Raw genomic sequence first — 13,406 nt, 5'->3', positions numbered from 1 at the left:
CTGGTATTGTAAAAAATGATTTTTCTTAATTGACTTGTTAAATGACGGTAAAAATAAATTTTAAAAAGCTTCAGATGAATGAACTGACTGTTCTTCAGATTAATGACTTCAGATTAATGAATTGACTGTTCTTCAGATTAATGACTTCAGATGAATGAACTGACGGTTCTTCAGATGAATGAACTGACTGTTCTTCAGATTAATGAACTGACTGTTCTTCAGATTAATGAACTGACTGTTCTTCAGATTAATGACTTCAGATTAATGAACTGACTGTTCTTCAGATTAATGACTTCAGATTAATGAACTGACTGTTCTTCAGATGAATGAACTGACTGTTCTTCAGATTAATGACTTCAGATGAATGAACTGACTGTTCTTCAGATTAATGAACTGACTGTTCTTCAGATTAATGAACTGACTGTTCATCAGATGAATGAACTGACTGTTCTTCAGATTAATGACTTCAGATGAATGAACTGACTGTTCTTCAGATGAATGAACTGACTGTTCTTCAGATTAATGAACTGACTGTTCATCAGATGAATGAACTGACTGTTCTTCAGATTAATGACTTCAGATTAATGAACTGACTGTTCTTCAGATGAATGAACTGACTGTTCTTCAGATGAATGAACTGACTGTTCTTCAGATTAATGAACTGACTGTTCTTCAGATTAATGAACTGACTGTTCTTCAGATTAATGAACTGACTGTTCTTCAGATTAAAGACGGACTGTTCTTCAGATTAATGAACTGACTGTTCTTCAGATGAATGAACTGACTGTTCTTCAGATTAATGACTTCAGATTAATGAACTGACTGTTCTTCAGATTAATGACTTCAGATTAATGAACTGACTGTTCTTCAGATTAATGACTTCAGATTAATGAACTGACTGTTCTTCAGATTAATGACTTCAGATTAATGAACTGACTGTTCTTCAGATTAATGACTTCAGATTAATGAACTGACTGTTCTTCAGATTAATGAACTGACTGTTCTTTAGATGAATGACTGACTGTTCTTCAGATGAATGAACTGACTGTTCTTCAGATGAATGAACTGACTGTTCTTCAGATTAATGACTTCAGATTAATGAACTGACTGTTCTTCAGATGAATTAACTGACTGTTCTTCAGATTAATGACTTCAGATGAATGAACTGACTGTTCTTCAGATGAATTAACTGACTGTTCTTCAGATGAATGAACTGACTGTTCTTCAGATGATTGAACTGACTGTTCTTCAGATTAATGAACTGACTGTTCTTCAGATTAATGACTTCAGATTAATGAACTGACTGTTCTTCAGATTAATGAACTGACTGTTCTTCAGATGAATGACTGACTGTTCTTCAGATGAATGACTGACTGTTCTTCAGATGAATGAACTGACTGTTCTTCAGATGAATGAACTGACTGTTCTTCAGATGAATGAACTGACTGTTCTTCAGGTGATTGAACTGACTGTTCTTCAGATGAATGAACTGACTGTTCTTCAGATTAATGACTTCAGATTAATGAACTGACTGTTCTTCAGATTAATGACTTCAGATTAATGAACTGACTGTTCTTCAGATTAATGACTTCAGATTAATGAACTGACTGTTCTTCAGATTAATGAACTGACTGTTCTTCAGATGAATGACTGACTGTTCTTCAGATGAATGACTGACTGTTCTTCAGATGAATGAACTGACTGTTCTTCAGATGAATGAACTGACTGTTCTTCAGGTGAATGAACTGACTGTTCTTCAGGTGAATGAACTGACTGTTCTTCAGGTGAATGAACTGACTGTTCTTCAGATTAATGAACTGACTGTTCTTCAGATTAATGACTTCAGATTAATGAACTGACTGTTCTTCAGATGAATGACTTAAGATTAATAAACTGACTGTTCATCAGATGAATAAACTGACTGTTCTTCAGACAAATTAATGACTGTTCTTCAGATAAATGAACTGACTGTAAATCACTCTGAATATGAACGTCTGCTGAATGACTAAAATGTCAAATGTAAATAGTCTGGGATTATATCTGGGATTATATCTGGGATTATATCTGGGATTATATCTGGGATTATATCTGGGATTATATCTGGGATTATATCTGGGATTATATCTGGGATTATATCTGGGATTATATCATCACAAAGATTGTATTTTTCTTCAGGGGCTTCCTTAGAGATAAGTATCATGATGTTTGTGTTCAGAGACACTCATTGTGTAGGGTCATAGACTATACATATTCATGTAAAGGATTGTAATAACTGTAAAACTATCATAGAAAGTACATGTGTAATATATTAAATTCATACTTCTATATAGCGTAGCAGAGCATCCCGTAGCAGAGCATCCCGTAGCAGAGCTTCCCGTAGCATAGCATCTCATAGCATTGCATCTCATAGCATTGCATCCCATAGCATAGCATCTCATAGCAGAGCATCCCATAGCAGAGCATCCCATAGCAGAGCATCCCATAGCATAGCATCTCATAGCATTGCATCCCATAGCATAGCATCCCATAGTCTGTCATAGACTATAGCAGTGTCTATGTCTGTCATAGACTATAGCAGTGTCAATGTCTGTCATAGACTATAGCAGTGTCTACGTCTGTCATAGACTACAGCAGTGTCAATGTCTGTCATAGACTATAGCAGTGTCTACGTCTGTCATAGACTATAGCAGTGTCTACGTCTGTCATAGACTCTAGCAGTGTAATGTGTTTAACGTGCAGTAATTCTCTGTAGCATATTGCAGTATACATTATTTTCTCGGTCCCAAATTGGACCCCTGGCTAAAAGTAGTGTACTAAATAGGGAATAGGGTACTGGTTGGGATGTAGGGCTACATTACCTCGGTATAAACGATGGCGGTCATCCAGAACCTCTTACTGGGTCTCGGTACGGACAGCATGGCCCAGAGGAAGATGAGGATGGGGAGGACCAGGGTGACGCAGGAGGCTGACAGCATGTTGTTGAGGATGATGACTAGGTAACACACCATCTCAGAGTGGGCCACCAGCATGTTATACAGAGCATAGACCAACTGGAGCACCAGGGGCTGGCCCACATAGAACCGCTCCGACCGCTCTAGCTCCTCATCATGGAACATCCTGATGGAGAGGGAGGGGGAGAGAGGGAGGGAGGGGGAGAGAGGGTGAAAAATGTATTTGATAACCGATGTTGTATAATTCCAGGTGGTCCCAGTAGTCATGTTGAGATGTGGTGTGTTCCACCATACTCTATAGCAAACAGGATATAAATGCACGGTGTCGAAGCCACACCGCCTTGAGGAAACTCTCAGGTGTGCCTTGAGGAAACTCTCAGGTGTGCCTTGAGGAAACTCTCAGGTGTGCCTTGAGGAAACTCTCAGGTGTGCCTTGAGGAAACTCTCAGGTGTGCCTTGAGGAAACTCTCAGGTGTGCCTTGAGGAAACTCTCAGGTGTGCCTTGAGGAAACTCTCAGGTGTGCCTTGAGGAAACTCTCAGGTGTGCCTTGGGGAAACTCTCAGGTGTGCCTTGAGGAAACTCTCAGGTGTGCCACAAAACGTCTCCTAATCGTGATAATATAATCAGTCACTGATAAACGTGACCTGTAGAATCAACATTGGACTGTTGACTTGGGAGCACTAGTGGAGGTCAGATAAAACAGTAAACATGGTTACAGCTGTGTGGTTGTTTTAGTTCCAGTTTATCATTTGAGGAGAGAGCATCGCGAGCAAAGTAATTTGTATCATTTAATTTCGCTTAGGCTTAGCTGAACCATCTGGTACTGTATGTCTCTGGTCTTAGCTGAACCATCTGGTACTGTATGTCTCTGGTCTTAGCTGAACCATCTGGTACTGCATGTCTCTGGTCTTAGCTGAACCATCTGGTACTGTATGTCTCTGGTCTTAGCTGAACCATCTGGTACTGTATGTCTCTGGTCTTAGCTGGACCACAGCCTCTGGTACTGTATGTCTCTGGTCTTAGCTGAACCATCTGGTACTGTATGTCTCTGGTCTTAGCTGAACCATCTGGTTCTGTATGTCTCTGGTCATAGCTGAACCATCTGGTTCTGTATGTCTCTGGTCTTAGCTGGACCACAGCCTCTGGTACTGTATGTCTCTGGTCTTAGCTGGACCACAGCCTCTGGTACTGTATGTCTCTGGTCTTAGCTGAACCATCTGGTACTGTATGTCTCTGGTCTTAGCTGAACCATCTGGTACTGTATGTCTCTGGTCTTAGCTGAACCATCTGGTACTGTATGTCTCTGGTCTTAGCTTAACCATCTGGTACTGTATGTCTCTGGTCTTAGCTGAACCATCTGGTACTGTATGTCTCTGGTCTTAGCTGAACCATCTGGTACTGTATGTCTCTGGTCTTAGCTGAACCATCTGGTACTGTATGTCTCTGGTCTTAGCTTAACCATCTGGTTCTGTATGTCTCTGGTCTTAGCTGGACCACAGCCTCTGGTACTGTATGTCTCTGGTCTTAGCTGAACCATCTGGTACTGTATGTCTCTGGTCTTAGCTGGACCATCTGGTACTGTATGTCTCTGGTCTTAGCTGAACCATCTGGTACTGTATGTCTCTGGTCTTAGCAAACCATCTGGTACTGTATGTCTCTGGTCTTAGCTGAACCATCTGGTACTGTATGTCTCTGGTCTTAGCTGAACCATCTGGTACTGTATGTCTCTGGTCTTAGCTGAACCATCTGGTACTGTATGTCTCTGGTCTTAGCTGGACCACAGCCTCTGGTACTGTATGTCTCTGGTCTTTGCTGGACCACAGCCTCTGGTACTGTATGTCTCTGGTCTTAACTGAACCATCTGGTACTGTTTGTCTCTGGTCTTAGCTGAACCATCTGGTACTGTATGTCTCTGGTCTTAGCTGAACCATCTGGTACTGTATGTCTCTGGTCTTAGCTGGACCATCTGGTACTGTATGTCTCTGGTCTTAGCTGAACCATCTGGTACTGTATGTCTCTGGTCTTAGCTGAACCATCTGGTTCTGTATGTCTCTGGTCTTAGCTGGACCACAGCCTCTGGTACTGTATGTCTCTGGTCTTAGCTGAACCATCTGGTACTGTATGTCTCTGGTCTTAGCTGGACCATCTGGTACTGTATGTCTCTGGTCTTAGCTGAACCATCTGGTACTGTATGTCTCTGGTCTTAGCTGAACCATCTGGTACTGTATGTCTCTGGTCTTAGCTGAACCATCTGGTACTGTATGTCTCTGGTCTTAGCTGAACCATCTGGTACTGTATGTCTCTGGTCTTAGCTGAACCATCTGGTACTGTATGTCTCTGGTCTTAGCTGAACCATCTGGTACTGTATGTCTCTGGTCTTAGCTGAACCATCTGGTACTGTATGTCTCTGGTCTTAGCTGAACCATCTGGTACTGTATGTCTCTGGTCTTAGCTGAACCATCTGGTACTGTATGTCTCTGGTCTTAGCTGGACCACAGCCTCTGGTACTGTATGTCTCTGGTCTTAGCTGAACCATCTGGTACTGTATGTCTCTGGTCTTAGCTGAACCATCTGGTACTGTATGTCTCTGGTCTTAGCTGAACCATCTGGTACTGTATGTCTCTGGTCTTAGCTTAACCATCTGGTACTGTATGTCTCTGGTCTTAGCTGAACCATCTGGTACTGTATGTCTCTGGTCTTAGCTGAACCATCTGGTACTGTATGTCTCTGGTCTTAGCTGAACCATCTGGTACTGTATGTCTCTGGTCTTAGCTTAACCATCTGGTACTGTATGTCTCTGGTCATAGCTGAACCATCTGGTTCTGTATGTCTCTGGTCTTAGCTGGACCACAGCCTCTGGTACTGTATGTCTCTGGTCTTAGCTGAACCATCTGGTACTGTATGTCTCTGGTCTTAGCTGGACCATCTGGTACTGTATGTCTCTGGTCTTAGCTGAACCATCTGGTACTGTATGTCTCTGGTCTTAGCAAACCATCTGGTACTGTATGTCTCTGGTCTTAGCTGAACCATCTGGTACTGTATGTCTCTGGTCTTAGCTGAACCATCTGGTACTGTATGTCTCTGGTCTTAGCTGAACCATCTGGTACTGTATGTCTCTGGTCTTAGCTGGACCACAGCCTCTGGTACTGTATGTCTCTGGTCTTAGCTGGACCACAGCCTCTGGTACTGTATGTCTCTGGTCTTAACTGAACCATCTGGTACTGTTTGTCTCTGGTCTTAGCTGAACCATCTGGTACTGTATGTCTCTGGTCTTAGCTGAACCATCTGGTACTGTATGTCTCTGGTCTTAGCTGGACCATCTGGTACTGTATGTCTCTGGTCTTAGCTGAACCATCTGGTACTGTATGTCTCTGGTCTTAGCTTAACCATCTGTTACTGTATGTCTCTGGTCATAGCTGAACCATCTGGTTCTGTATGTCTCTGGTCTTAGCTGGACCACAGCCTCTGGTACTGTATGTCTCTGGTCTTAGCTGAACCATCTGGTACTGTATGTCTCTGGTCTTAGCTGGACCATCTGGTACTGTATGTCTCTGGTCTTAGCTGAACCATCTGGTACTGTATGTCTCTGGTCTTAGCTGAACCATCTGGTACTGTATGTCTCTGGTCTTAGCTGAACCATCTGGTACTGTATGTCTCTGGTCTTAGCTGAACCATCTGGTACTGTATGTATCTGGTCTTAGCTGGACCACAGCCTCTGGTACTGTCTGTCTCTGGTCTTAGCTGAACCATCTGGTACTGTATGTCTCTGGTCTTAGCTGAACCATCTGGTACTGTATGTCTCTGGTCTTAGCTGAACCATCTGGTACTGTATGTCTCTGGTCTTAGCTGGACCACAGCCTCTGGTACTGTATGTCTCTGGTCTTAGCTGAACCATCTGGTACTGTATGTCTCTGGTACTCTATGTCTCTGGTTCTGTATGTCTCTGGTCTTAGCTGAACCATCTGGTACTGTATGTCTCTGGTCTTAGCTGAACCATCTGGTACTGTATGTCTCTGGTCTTAGCTGAACCATCTGGTACTGTATGTCTCTGGTCTTAGCTGAACCATCTGGTACTGTAAGTCTCTGGTCATAACTGAACCATCTGGTTCTGTATGTCTCTGGTCTTAGCTGGACCACAGCCTCTGGTACTGTATGTCTCTGGTCTTAGCTGAACCATCTGGTACTGTATGTCTCTGGTCTTAGCTGGACCATCTGGTACTGTATGTCTCTGGTCTTAGCTGAACCATCTGGTACTGTATGTCTCTGGTCTTAGCTGAACCATCTGGTACTGTATGTCTCTGGTCTTAGCTGAACCATCTGGTACTGTATGTCTCTGGTCTTAGCTGAACCATCTGGTACTGTATGTCTCTGGTCTTAGCTGAACCATCTGGTACTGTATGTCTCTGGTCTTAGCTGAACCATCTGGTACTGTATGTCTCTGGTCATAGCTGAACCATCTGGTACTGTATGTCTCTGGTCTTAGCTGAACCATCTGGTACTGTATGTCTCTGGTCTTAGCTGAACCATCTGGTACTGTATGTCTCTGGTCTTAGCTGAACCATCTGGTACTGTATGTCTCTGGTCTTAGCTGAACCATCTGGTACTGTATGTCTCTGGTCTTAGCTGAACCATCTGGTACTGTATGTCTCTGGTCTTAGCTGAACCATCTGGTACTGTATGTCTCTGGTCATAGCTGAACCATCTGGTACTGTATGTCTCTGGTCTTAGCTGAACCATCTGGTACTGTATGTCTCTGGTCTTAGCTGAACCATCTGGTACTGTATGTCTCTGGTCTTAGCTGAACCATCTGGTACTGTATGTCTCTGGTCTTAGCTGAACCATCTGGTACTGCATGTCTCTGGTCTTAGCTGAACCATCTGGTACTGTATGTCTCTGGTCTTAGCTGGACCATCTGGTACTGTATGTCTCTGGTCTTAGCTGAACCATCTGGTACTGTATGTCTCTGGTCTTAGCTGAACCATCTGGTACTGTATGTCTCTGGTCTTAGCTGAACCATCTGGTACTGTATGTCTCTGGTCTTAGCAGAACCATCTGGTACTGTATGTCTCTGGTCTTAGCTGGACCACAGCCTCTGGTACTGTCTGTCTCTGGTCTTAGCTGAACCATCTGGTACTGTATGTCTCTGGTCTTAGCTGAACCATCTGGTACTGTATGTCTCTGGTCTTAGCTGGACCACAGCCTCTGGTACTGTATGTCTCTGGTCTTAGCTGAACCATCTGGTACTGTATGTCTCTGGTACTCTATGTCTCTGGTTCTGTATGTCTCTGGTCTTAGCTGGACCATCTGGTACTGTAAGTCTCTGGTCATAGCTGAACCATCTGGTTCTGTATGTCTCTGGTCTTAGCTGGACCACAGCCTCTGGTACAGTATGTCTCTGGTCTTAGCTGAACCATCTGGTACTGTATGTCTCTGGTCTTAGCTGGACCATCTGGTACTGTATGTCTCTGGTCTTAGCTGAACCATCTGGTACTGTATGTCTCTGGTCTTAGCTGAACCATCTGGTACTGTATGTCTCTGGTCTTAGCTGAACCATCTGGTACTGTATGTCGCTGGTCTTAGCTGGACCATCTGGTACTGTATGTCTCTGGTCTTAGCTGAACCATCTGGTACTGTATGTCTCTGGTCTTAGCTGAACCATCTGGTACTGTAAGTCTCTGGTCATAACTGAACCATCTGGTTCTGTATGTCTCTGGTCTTAGCTGGACCACAGCCTCTGGTACTGTATGTCTCTGGTCTTAGCTGAACCATCTGGTACTGTATGTCTCTGGTCTTAGCTGGACCATCTGGTACTGTATGTCTCTGGTCTTAGCTGGACCACAGCCTCTGGTACTGTATGTCTCTGGTCTTAGCTGAACCATCTGGTACTGTATGTCTCTGGTACTGTATGTCTCTGGTACTCTATGTCTCTGGTTCTGTATGTCTCTGGTCTTAGCTGGACCATCTGGTACTGTAAGTCTCTGGTCATAGCTGAACCATCTGGTTCTGTATGTCTCTGGTCTTAGCTGGACCACAGCCTCTGGTACAGTATGTCTCTGGTCTTAGCTGAACCATCTGGTACTGTATGTCTCTGGTCTTAGCTGGACCATCTGGTACTGTATGTCTCTGGTCTTAGCTGAACCATCTGGTACTGTATGTCTCTGGTCTTAGCTGAACCATCTGGTACTATATGTCTCTGTTCTTAGCTGGACCACAGCCTCTGGTACTGTATGTCTCTGGTCTTAGCTGAACCATCTGGTACTGTATGTCTCTGGTCTTAGCTGAACCATCTGGTACTGTATGTCTCTGGTCTTAGCTGAACCATCTGGTACTGTATGTCTCTGGTCTTAGCTGGACCATCTGGTACTGTATGTCTCTGGTCTTAGCTGAACCATCTGGTACTGTATGTCTCTGGTCATAGCTGAACCATCTGGTACTGTATGTCTCTGGTCTTAGCTGAACCATCTGGTACTGTATGTCTCTGGTCTTAGCTGAACCATCTGGTACTGTATGTCTCTGGTCTTAGCTGAACCATCTGGTACTGTATGTCTCTGGTCTTAGCTGAACCATCTGGTACTGCATGTCTCTGGTCTTAGCTGAACCATCTGGTACTGTATGTCTCTGGTCTTAGCTGGACCATCTGGTACTGTATGTCTCTGGTCTTAGCTGAACCATCTGGTACTGTATGTCTCTGGTCTTAGCTGAACCATCTGGTACTGTATGTCTCTGGTCTTAGCTGAACCATCTGGTACTGTATGTCTCTGGTCTTAGCAGAACCATCTGGTACTGTATGTCTCTGGTCTTAGCTGGACCACAGCCTCTGGTACTGTCTGTCTCTGGTCTTAGCTGAACCATCTGGTACTGTATGTCTCTGGTCTTAGCTGAACCATCTGGTACTGTATGTCTCTGGTCTTAGCTGGACCACAGCCTCTGGTACTGTATGTCTCTGGTCTTAGCTGAACCATCTGGTACTGTATGTCTCTGGTACTGTATGTCTCTGGTACTCTATGTCTCTGGTTCTGTATGTCTCTGGTCTTAGCTGGACCATCTGGTACTGTAAGTCTCTGGTCATAGCTGAACCATCTGGTTCTGTATGTCTCTGGTCTTAGCTGGACCACAGCCTCTGGTACAGTATGTCTCTGGTCTTAGCTGGACCATCTGGTACTGTATGTCTCTGGTTTTAGCTGAACCATCTGGTACTGTATGTCTCTGGTCTTAGCTGAACCATCTGGTACTGTATGTCTCTGTTCTTAGCTGGACCACAGCCTCTGGTACTGTATGTCTCTGGTCTTAGCTGAACCATCTGGTACTGTATGTCTCTGGTCTTAGCTGAACCATCTGGTACTGTATGTCGCTGGTCTTAGCTGGACCATCTGGTACTGTATGTCTCTGGTCTTAGCTGAACCATCTGGTACTGTATGTCTCTGGTCTTAGCTGAACCATCTGGTACTGTAAGTCTCTGGTCATAACTGAACCATCTGGTTCTGTATGTCTCTGGTCTTAGCTGGACCACAGCCTCTGGTACTGTATGTCTCTGGTCTTAGCTGAACCATCTGGTACTGTATGTCTCTGGTCTTAGCTGGACCATCTGGTACTGTATGTCTCTGGTCTTAGCTGAACCATCTGGTACTGTATGTCTCTGGTCTTAGCTGAACCATCTGGTACTGTATGTCTCTGGTCTTAGCTGAACCATCTGGTACTGTATGTCTCTGGTCTTAGCTGAACCATCTGGTACTGTATGTCTCTGGTCTTAGCTGAACCATCTGGTACTGCATGTCTCTGGTCTTAGCTGAACCATCTGGTACTGTATGTCTCTGGTCTTAGCTGGACCATCTGGTACTGTATGTCTCTGGTCTTAGCTGAACCATCTGGTACTGTATGTCTCTGGTCTTAGCTGAACCATCTGGTACTGTATGTCTCTGGTCTTAGCTGAACCATCTGGTACTGTATGTCTCTGGTCTTAGCAGAACCATCTGGTACTGTATGTCTCTGGTCTTAGCTGGACCACAGCCTCTGGTACTGTCTGTCTCTGGTCTTAGCTGAACCATCTGGTACTGTATGTCTCTGGTCTTAGCTGAACCATCTGGTACTGTATGTCTCTGGTCTTAGCTGGACCACAGCCTCTGGTACTGTATGTCTCTGGTCTTAGCTGAACCATCTGGTACTGTATGTCTCTGGTACTGTATGTCTCTGGTACTCTATGTCTCTGGTTCTGTATGTCTCTGGTCTTAGCTGGACCATCTGGTACTGTAAGTCTCTGGTCATAGCTGAACCATCTGGTTCTGTATGTCTCTGGTCTTAGCTGGACCACAGCCTCTGGTACAGTATGTCTCTGGTCTTAGCTGAACCATCTGGTACTGTATGTCTCTGGTCTTAGCTGGACCATCTGGTACTGTATGTCTCTGGTCTTAGCTGAACCATCTGGTACTGTATGTCTCTGGTCTTAGCTGAACCATCTGGTACTGTATGTCTCTGTTCTTAGCTGGACCACAGCCTCTGGTACTGTATGTCTCTGGTCTTAGCTGAACCATCTGGTACTGTATGTCTCTGGTCTTAGCTGAACCATCTGGTACTGTATGTCGCTGGTCTTAGCTGGACCATCTGGTACTGTATGTCTCTGGTCTTAGCTGAACCATCTGGTACTGTATGTCTCTGGTCTTAGCTGAACCATCTGGTACTGTAAGTCTCTGGTCATAACTGAACCATCTGGTTCTGTATGTCTCTGGTCTTAGCTGGACCACAGCCTCTGGTACTGTATGTCTCTGGTCTTAGCTGAACCATCTGGTACTGTATGTCTCTGGTCTTAGCTGGACCATCTGGTACTGTATGTCTCTGGTCTTAGCTGGACCACAGCCTCTGGTACTGTATGTCTCTGGTCTTAGCTGAACCATCTGGTACTGTATGTCTCTGGTACTGTATGTCTCTGGTACTCTATGTCTCTGGTTCTGTATGTCTCTGGTCTTAGCTGGACCATCTGGTACTGTAAGTCTCTGGTCATAGCTGAACCATCTGGTTCTGTATGTCTCTGGTCTTAGCTGGACCACAGCCTCTGGTACAGTATGTCTCTGGTCTTAGCTGAACCATCTGGTACTGTATGTCTCTGGTCTTAGCTGGACCATCTGGTACTGTATGTCTCTGGTCTTAGCTGAACCATCTGGTACTGTATGTCTCTGGTCTTAGCTGAACCATCTGGTACTATATGTCTCTGTTCTTAGCTGGACCACAGCCTCTGGTACTGTATGTCTCTGGTCTTAGCTGAACCATCTGGTACTGTATGTCTCTGGTCTTAGCTGAACCATCTGGTACTGTATGTCTCTGGTCTTAGCTGAACCATCTGGTACTGTATGTCTCTGGTCTTAGCTGAACCATCTGGTACTGTATGTCTCTGGTCTTAGCTGAACCATCTGGTACTGTATGTCTCTGGTCATAGCTGAACCATCTGGTACTGTATGTCTCTGGTCTTAGCTGAACCATCTGGTACTGTATGTCTCTGGTCTTAGCTGAACCATCTGGTACTGTATGTCTCTGGTCTTAGCTGAACCATCTGGTACTGCATGTCTCTGGTCTTAGCTGAACCATCTGGTACTGTATGTCTCTGGTCTTAGCTGGACCATCTGGTACTGTATGTCTCTGGTCTTAGCTGAACCATCTGGTACTGTATGTCTCTGGTCTTAGCTGAACCATCTGGTACTGTATGTCTCTGGTCTTAGCTGAACCATCTGGTACTGTATGTCTCTGGTCTTAGCAGAACCATCTGGTACTGTATGTCTCTGGTCTTAGCTGGACCACAGCCTCTGGTACTGTCTGTCTCTGGTCTTAGCTGAACCATCTGGTACTGTATGTCTCTGGTCTTAGCTGAACCATCTGGTACTGTATGTCTCTGGTCTTAGCTGGACCACAGCCTCTGGTACTGTATGTCTCTGGTCTTAGCTGAACCATCTGGTACTGTATGTCTCTGGTACTGTATGTCTCTGGTACTCTATGTCTCTGGTTCTGTATGTCTCTGGTCTTAGCTGGACCATCTGGTACTGTAAGTCTCTGGTCATAGCTGAACCATCTGGTTCTGTATGTCTCTGGTCTTAGCTGGACCACAGCCTCTGGTACAGTATGTCTCTGGTCTTAGCTGGACCATCTGGTACTGTATGTCTCTGGTTTTAGCTGAACCATCTGGTACTGTATGTCTCTGGTCTTAGCTGAACCATCTGGTACTGTATGTCTCTGTTCTTAGCTGGACCACAGCCTCTGGTACTGTATGTCTCTGGTCTTAGCTGAACCATCTGGTACTGTATGTCTCTGGTCTTAGCTGAACCATCTGGTACTGTATGTCGCTGGTCTTAGCTGGACCATCTGGTACTGTATGTCTCTGGTCTTAGCTGAACCATCTGGTACTGTATGTCTCTGGTCTTAGCTGAACCATCTGGTACTGTAAGTCTCTGGTCATAACTGAACCATCTGGT

General features: G+C 44.7%; 1 protein-coding gene across 1 annotated transcript in view; it reads right to left on the bottom strand.

Moving 5' to 3' along the window:
* LOC109884233 (piezo-type mechanosensitive ion channel component 2-like) overlaps positions 1–13,406 on the bottom strand; it is a 243,994-nt gene that overhangs the window by 46,097 nt on the left and 184,491 nt on the right. Inside the window, exon 43 of the mRNA XM_031806768.1 lies at positions 2,859–3,117. Coding sequence (XP_031662628.1) covers positions 2,859–3,117 — 259 coding nt within the window. The remainder of the gene's footprint in view (positions 1–2,858; positions 3,118–13,406) is intronic.

Source organism: Oncorhynchus kisutch, linkage group LG27 (assembly GCF_002021735.2).
Source record: "Oncorhynchus kisutch isolate 150728-3 linkage group LG27, Okis_V2, whole genome shotgun sequence".
Lineage (NCBI taxonomy): Eukaryota > Metazoa > Chordata > Actinopteri > Salmoniformes > Salmonidae > Oncorhynchus > Oncorhynchus kisutch.
Note: the sequence above shows the minus strand (reverse complement) of the source record. Positions and strands in the feature narration are given on the sequence as shown.